The sequence below is a fragment of the Oryctolagus cuniculus genome, chromosome 10 (assembly GCF_051225735.1).
Source record: "Oryctolagus cuniculus isolate XC-2025 breed Fujian yellow rabbit chromosome 10, ASM5122573v1, whole genome shotgun sequence".
Lineage (NCBI taxonomy): Eukaryota > Metazoa > Chordata > Mammalia > Lagomorpha > Leporidae > Oryctolagus > Oryctolagus cuniculus.
Genome location: NC_142876.1, coordinates 105,810,289 through 105,818,504, shown reverse-complemented (window position 1 = coordinate 105,818,504; position 8,216 = coordinate 105,810,289). Strand labels below are relative to the sequence as shown.

Here is an 8,216-nt window from a genome sequence, read left to right as displayed (position 1 = left end):
CTGCTATGCCACAATGCCAGCCCTCTACCATCTTTCTTAATTACTGCCATTATATTCCATACTATAGAGGTTCCAGGATTTATTTAATCATGGGCATTTTATGAATTTTTTTTAATACCATCAGAATACTAAAGCAAACATCCTTTATGTTTCTAGGTACGCACAACAAAGACCAGAGCCTCAGACATTAAATTGTTTTATGTTAATTTTACTTGCTTTTATTGTTATTGGGTGGGGGCACTGACTGGCAGCAGGAACATAGGCAGGACTGGGTGCTGGCTAGAAAGAGAGAATCTTAGGGCCCATCCCAGACCTACAGTCAGAATCTGCAATGTAAGGAGATCCACAAGAAGTTTGCATGCATAATAGCTTGAGCAGACCTAACCACGTGATTAGTTTTTCCAAGTTCATCCAGCTGGTGGGTGTCTAGCCTCTTCCCTTGACCCAGCCACATGTCCCCTTACCATCTGTGCCCTTCCTATTATCTCCCTGAGACACGCCCCTTCTCACCCTGCTTACTTACAGCACTCCCTTAATAAGGCAGCCAGGCTGAGGTCCTCAGAAAACTTGCCCTTCTTCACTCCAGTTTGCAAGTGTTTGTGATAAAGGTCCAGGCCCCTGTGGTGGCCTGGCATTTTGCCTGGAGGGGCTGGAAATGAAAACCAACCATGAAAGAAATGGAGCAGGAGTCATCAACCTGTATGGTGTATACTTGGTCTGGGTGGTGCAAAGGGTGTGTTCAGTTCGTTAGGCCACAGCCCCTGTAGAGCATGCATACTTGCCTTGGTCAGTGTCACATCTGGCCCTCTGATTGAAGAGTTCTAAGTAGCCGTTGATAATCTCCCAGAGTGAGCACTGCTCAGCCAGGTCATTGGTGAGGGGTCACCAAGAAGAAATGGATTTGGAGATGAGGACCAAGTTGCCCTTAAGCTCTAGAAGATGTGCTCTGAGAACATGACCAAAGTGTAGGGAAGCAGTGACACAGAAGGCCTGGCCCGAACAGTGGTTGGAGTGGGTGTAAGTGGAGCCCTTGAGATAAAGGTGGCAGTGACGGATAATAGGCTCATTGTCTCGCAAGGAAAACACACTTTATAATCTCCCAAGTCAACACCCAGGACCTGGTGGGTAGCTGAGTCCAGCTTGGACTTCTAGCCACAGCTCCTCCGTCCACAGCAAGATGAAGTCTGGGCCAGAACTAGCTCCAGAGATGGAGAAGACCATGAAGTCTCATGGCCTTTTGCACTGCTCTGTCAGCTTCTGGAAAAACTTGAGCACTGGATCCATTCTCTCTCTCTCTCTCTCTCTCTCTCTCTCTCTCTCTCTCTCTCCTGCTTCTTTTACCATGCAGTAGCCACAGACATCTATGAAAGCAGGCTCCAGGTCCACCAACACTTTCAAGAGCGCATCTTTGACACCCCAACATTTTTTTTAGACAGGTAGAGTTATAGACAATGAGAAAGGTATTCCTTTCGTTGGTTCACTCCCCTAATGGCCCCCACTTTCTACAAGTGCTGCAGGAATTGCTTCCACATCCTGGGGTTCTGTTACTAGACTGAGCATCGCTAGGCTTAGAATTTGTTCCAGGCAATAGAACCCCCAACAGCTGGGCTGACTAGCACAGCTGGAGTTCCCCTAGCCCAGACATGCTCCGAGAGGAAGAGAGAGTGGAGCACCAGTTTCTGCAGACACATCACAATCTCTGGCCACACCATGAATTCCTGCCAAAGTATTGTTTACGTGTTCTGCTCTTCCCTGGAACATTCTATGAACTGCAACAAATACAATACAAATATGAAATAGTACTATGCCATGGGGCCAGTGCTGTGGCTCAGCAGGTTCATACCCTGGCCTGAAGCGCTGGCATCCCATATGGGCGCCAGTTCAAGTCCTGGCTGCTCCTCTTCCAATCCAGCTCTCTGCTGTGGCCTGGGAAAGCAGTAGAAGATGGCCCAAGTCCTTGGGCCCCTGCACCCACGTGGGAGACCCAGAAGAAGCTCCTGGCTCCAAATTGGCATAGCTCCAGCTGTTGTGGCCAACTGGGGAGTAAACCATCGGATGGAAGACCTCTCTCTCTCTGTAACTCTGACTTTCAAATAAATAAATAAATAAATCTTAAAAAAAAAAAAGAAAAAGAAATCTTACTATGCCCAAGAGAACATGAGTAAATCACAGAGGAGAGTATCCCTATCTTTGAGGAACTTTCAGTGTTGGCTGGAAGGAGGCTCAATAGTGTCCCTTAAAAAGCTACAGCCATTGTACAAGGCTGAGGCTCTGAGTGCGAGAGGGATGACAGAGACAGGTTTGCAGAGAGAGGCTGCCCTGAGAGAAGACGATCAGAGAAGGAGAATGCTACTCTGTTGCAGCCATGTTGGGAAGAGAGGCCTTTGGGTCACAGGGACCCCCCCCCCACACACACACACAAAGCGCTTAATGTCGCATCTTGAGAACAGGCTCCTCATTTCGTTAGAGGGATCCCTAGGAAAGGACAAGCAGGCTCGCTTGCTCGCTTACTCTCTTGCTCTTCTGTCATGGGATGCTGGTAGATGCTGGATTTCCCAGCCTCCAAACCGTGAGGAACGAACTTCTGTTCCCTCTGTTACCGCGTCCTAGGCAGCACCCAACAGACGGAGACAGAGAGAGCTCTACTGCATCTAAAGGAAAAGGGGACATGTTAGCGTGGGCTCCCTACAGGCAGCAGGCCTATCTAATCGCCGCTTCCCCAGCGCCTAGAAAACAGTGGGCACGAAGTCAGGCAAACTGGAGGAGTGGATGGATGGTGGCAAGCGCTGTCATTACACAAGCAGGCTGTCTCCGATGGCTAAGAGGCTACAGATGCTGACAGTGACATCAGAGATACCCTATCAGGAACCTGACACCTCCGGACTCGGACCTCAGCTCTCCTAAGAAGGGTGTGGGGAGGTGGTTATTAATGGGGGTGTCTCCCCTGCATTACAGCAGAGAATACTGATTGGCTGGAGACTCCTGCGAGTCGCCCTATCGCCTTGGCCACCCACCCGCGCAAAGTAGCATTTCCATTGCCCAGCGGAGAAAATCTATGTAGGTTCTCCCAGGGACTAGGTCGCTCCTTGGCTCTCAGCGTCCAGCACCTGACAGGCAAGGCCAGAGGGGTGATGCATCAACACAGTCATTATACGAAGTTACCTTACTAGCTAATTCGGCAGAGCCAGTATCAACAGGTCCACTAGCCTGCCTGCCTCGCCCGGCGGCCGTACAGCAGCGCTCCCGGCGCGAGGACGCATGCGCAGCTGGCGGAGCGGCCCCGGCTCGCGCAAGCGCGCTGTGGCACCGCCCGCAGCTGCCGGTGGACAGCCGACGCATGCGCAGTCGGCGCAGCATTAAGGGCGGCGGCGGCGGCCCTGGGCGGCCCAGTCGGCTTGTCAGCCGGCTTGGAGACGCTGTCCGGCGCTTGCGCAGCGGCGGCCATGGCGTCGGAGGAGGAGGAGGTGGACTCGGCGGACACCGGCGAGAGGTGAATGCGGCTGGGGAACGGAGGGTGTGGAGTGTGGGGCTGCGTGGGTCCCCAGCGCGCGTCCTCCGCACGGGCAGGGGCCCGGCCCAGTGGGCAGCACCGAGAAGCGCTTGGCGACGTCTGGCCGCTGCCCGACGCGAGCCCGCGAGCCGGGAGGAGAAGCCCCGCGCGGGCACCTTCAAGCGCCGGGCTTGTCTGCGGCCGCCTGGGCCGCCCACACCGGGGGGCTGCCCTCGTGCGGTTGGGTAAAGCCGCCCCGAGGGGCTGGCGGCGAGGTGACCGCGACGTCCACACCCGCGCTGGCCCTCCGCCCCGGGGAACCCCGGGTGTGCCCCGGTGACCCCGCACCTGACTGGGTGGCCCGGAAATGGCCGAGGCGCTTGGCCCGCCTCGGAGGAGCTGGGGGCGTTAGTGGGCGCTGTCTCTGTCCAGCCTCCGAAAGTGCCCTGGGGCCGGGGTGGAGGGCTAGGGGCTCGGTGGGGAGTGGGCGCCTGGCTCGGCGTACGGGCGGCGCGGACTGATAGAAAGTTGACACTTGGGAGCGGATAACCAGCTCAGAAGGGATCATTGATCTTTCAGAAGTAGATCAGCCTCCCAGCTCCGCCTTGCCTTTCTTAAAATTTTATTTATTTAATTAATTAACTTATTTTGTGCCCCTGTTGTGGTTCTGTCTGGAGAGGACGACGGGTACGTGAAACTGTGAAAGTTGAGGGTAGGTCCTGAGTTGGGATTAACTCCAAGCACTTGTTAGCAGGAAGCGTTAGTGGAAAAGTTAAATGGCTGTGAAGGTCCTTGCCTTGTTTGCCAAGGCTGCTCGTGTATATTAGGGGAGGGGGGAAGTGTGGACCCCCCCCCCCCCGCCCCCGTGCGTGTTTCATATGTAGACAGCACTTCGGCTTCAGATGTTTGAAGAAGCAGCTTGCATAGGCAGCCTGACCTGATAGGATGCATGGTAGGAACAGCGAAGACAGGGATATTTGGAAAGACGTGGGGAGGCTTATGAATGGTCAGTCGCCAGGGTCTTCCTCTGAGTTTTGTTTTATGGTGAATGGGTCCGTTGTTTTGGTTTGTGGGTCACTGCCTTGTTCACTGCGGGTGGGATGCTGAGTGTGGCCTAGATGCGAGCAGGAGCCTTCGTGGTAACTTGTGTTCCCATCTGGTTTGTCAAAGACGGCGTTGGCTCTTTCCAGAAGAGTGCTTCGAGGGGAACTCTTTGGTCTCCATGTTGTTGTGAGTGTTGGGCGTCCAGGATATCACTGGGAACGGGGTTTATGGCTTTGGGTGACGGTTGCAGGTCACTGGAGGCAGATTGTGCAAAATCATTAGCATGTAACCAGCTGTCCCTAGACAGAGGTGGGCCTCCCCGGTGGTGGTGGCTGTGCACTTGAGCAGGGTCCGGTGTCCATACTGGTTATGGCCTCCTGAACTGTCCCACAGGCAGACAGGGAAGACTAAGCTCCAGCCCCTGCTGGATGCTGCCCAGACATTTCCATGTTGAACCTAAGGGGCAGCTTGTGCCCCGGATACTCTGTTCCCATTTTGCAGTTGGAACTGCTTCCCAAGTCGTGGCGCTGGCTGGATTGGAGTCCTATGGCTGTCTGAATTCAGGCCGAGGCATTTCCCCCATATTTCTGCAGCCTCTCATTTGGATTAGAACACAGATGTTCGGCTCTTGTTTTGAATCAAGTTCCCCGTCCTTAAGACATTTTGGGTTTAGATGGGGATGTGATGTTAGCAAAGGGAACAACTGTAAAACAGTTATTTGCAGCATATAATTCTGGTGTATTCCCTTGTGGCTCATAGTGAAGATGGGCATTCCAGGGAGCGTTTGACTTTCAACATCCAAGTTCCTAGAGTTGCTAAATGTAACCAGAATAGTTTAGACTTCTGTGAATTGTTGTAAGCTTATCCTAGAAAATGGTGAAGACATTTTTGTCATCCAGAGTCACAACTGTGCTGTCACCTTTTCACAACCCTCACAATTTTATTGCCCAGAATACCAGATGTGTTACTAAGTTCAGCAGACTCTGAGGACTCCTTTCCAGTTGAGTTTAAAGGGAAATTGTCACAGAATTGCTCATTTGCAGGGTAGACAAAAGAAGAGGTAGTGAGCTGGAGTTGATTTGTACCAGAAAGCCATTGTTAAAATTTTCAGTAATTTTTTTCAACCTTTGGCAGCTTGAAATTGGCCATGGTATTTATACCAAAGAAACCATCAGGTGCTACAAATAAGGTATAAAGGATTCTCTCTCTCTCTTTTTTTTTAAATCAAGATCTTTATCTTCCTTCCTCCTCCCCTTCTGAAACCCTTGCCTTCTTAAAACCTGACTTGTTAAACAAAATTTTTACAAAATTTCAGTGCTGTACCCCACTGGCCTTTTGTTTTTCTCAGTACTTAACTTTCCTGGGTCCTGTTCAGTGTTAGATACTGTAATGATAGCGGCTTCCTTTTTGAAACTTTTATTGGACATTCCAGCCCTTCAGTTTTCCTTCTTACCTTAGACAAAGAGTCACTTTTATTAGATTCTCTTCTTTTCCTGTTTCTGAGTATAGCACTTCGTCCTTGGTTTTGTTGTGTTGTTATTCACACTCCTTGAACTGCTTGTCTGTGAACGGGACTGAGATCTCGTTTGCTTTCCGAATCTCTTCTGTACACGGTGATGCTTCTGTTTGTCAGGTGTGTTTGCACCTGATTCCTCAAACTTCACGCGTCTAGCAGCTGCCTTGGGCCTTCCCTCCAGCAAAGTAAACAGCACAAAAAGCTCAGCTCTTCCGCTGGATTTTTCTGTTTTTATCAGGGCAGTTAACCTTTTTGTCATCCAGAGTCACAACTGTGCGGTCACCTTTTCACAACCCTCACAATTTTATTGCCCCGAATACCAGATGTGTTACTAAGTTCAGCAGACTCTAAGCCGAGGACTCCTTTCCATGCCCACTTTGAGCTGGGAGCCACCCTGGTTCCCCTTCCATAGTTCCACCCCTGGGTTCTGGCAACATGGATAACACGCCTTCAGCCATAGCTCAGTTCATCAGTTGTTTGACATTTCCAGGAGGCACAGCCTGGTTTACAGCACAGCTACACGCAGTGTCCTCACACACAGTGGCCTTATGGTATGTCAGTAGTCTGACTTCAAAGCCCTTTGTAGCAGTGTGACTCCCATTAGGCTTTGGAGTCTTTTTGACAGGTAGAGTTATAAACAGAATGAAAGGTCTTCCTTCCTCCGTTGGTTCATTCCCCAAATGGCCACTACGGCCGGCGCTGCGTCAATCCGAAGCCAGGAGTCAGGTACTTATCCTGGTCTCCCATGCGGGTGCAGGGCCCAGACACTTGGGCCATCCTCCACTGCCTTCCCAGGCCACAGCACAGAGCTGGACTGGAAGAGGAGCAACTGGGACTAGAGCCCGGCGCCCATATGGGATGCCGGTGCCGCAGGCGGAGGATTAACCAAGTGAGCCATGGCGCCGACCCCAGGCTTTGGAGTCTTAATTCATCCCTGAGCACTCTAACCTGAGCCAAGCTGTATCTCGCTTGGTTCCTCAACAAGTTCCTTGCTCACCTCTGGTATGACTTGGCTTATGTTGTTTTCTCTAACTTAAGACAGATGGTGATCTCCCTTCTCTAAAGGTGCATAGTAGTTCTCTAAACTTTCTCTGTGGTGCGTACATCAGTATTTCACCATATAGTTCTATATTGGCTTGGTCGGCTCAGTGTGGACAAGGCTTTTGTCTTATTCAGATGTCTGTATAAATTTATGCTGATGCAAAACATAAGGATCAAAAATCCAGTAGTTGATTATATGAGAGTACTATGGAAAATTTGTGAAATTGAAAGGTTATTTTGATGAAAAAAATTTTGAAACCAGTGCATAGTTTTTTCATAATCCATGTTTCTGTGAGCTTTGACGACACTGGGTACATTTTGCAGCTGTGTTGAAAAGGACACCAGTTAGGATCATGAACTACATTGTACTGCAGAGATTGGGAATAGGATTGTTTTTCTTGACCCTGGATGAACTCACTGTTTTTGCCTGCTGTCCAAAATGCCAATCACAGGCCAGCAGACGCAGAATTCAGTCCTGTGACAAAGAACTTAACAAAAGATTCCAAAGTCCCAGGACTGGTCCACTTAATTAAAAAAAAAAAAACCTGAATTATACATTTTAGGGTGATAGATGTCTCTAAATGAGGCTTTAAAGATTTGACCTATATTACTTAAAATCTTTTCTGAAATATTATATTCGTTTAAAAATAGCTTTGACTAATTGGTACAGTTTTTAGTCTAATATCATTGTTCTGTAATTCCCCACCCTTGATTGTGTTTTATAAAAAAATGTGATTTTATTAAAAATATTTCATTTGAGACCATGTGTTTTTAGTTTTATTGTCTTCATCAGCTAGTGGTGGAATTTGTTTTACAACTGACACAAAGAAAAACACAAAGAAATGTGGGTCTGCGTAACAAAGCAAGGGCAGCCTAAAGGTACACATGTACTTCAAGTATGTTTCCAGAGTGTTTGTTTACAGTGCAGTAGGAAATAATTGGGGGAAATATTGCCAGCACCATGGCTTGTCTTAAAGCAATGATTTTCCTTTTCTGAGTCTTTAAAGTTATAGGTTAGAAGTGGGGGGAGGCGGGGTTAAAAGACTGTTAATTAACATTTTAAAATGTATTAGTGGGCCTGTGTTGTCATAGATCTCATGGTCAGTGATAACTTGTCATAAAAGT

General features: G+C 49.4%; 1 protein-coding gene across 3 annotated transcripts in view; it reads left to right on the top strand.

The window, feature by feature from the left end:
- Nucleotides 1-3,425: 3,425 nt before the first annotated feature.
- Nucleotides 3,426-8,216, top strand: part of ABHD5 (abhydrolase domain containing 5, lysophosphatidic acid acyltransferase) — a 37,986-nt gene continuing 33,195 nt past the window's right edge. For 2 of the 3 annotated variants that reach the window (XM_089306443.1, XM_008260224.5), the window contains exon 1: nt 3,426-3,490. Coding sequence is in view for 2 of the 3 variants with exons in the window: in XM_008260224.5 (XP_008258446.1) it covers nt 3,444-3,490 (47 nt within the window). In the remaining variant the exon portion in view is untranslated. Of the gene's footprint in view, nt 3,491-4,660; nt 4,721-8,216 lie in introns of all 3 variants that reach the window. The other variant, XM_089306442.1, reaches the window with a different exon arrangement.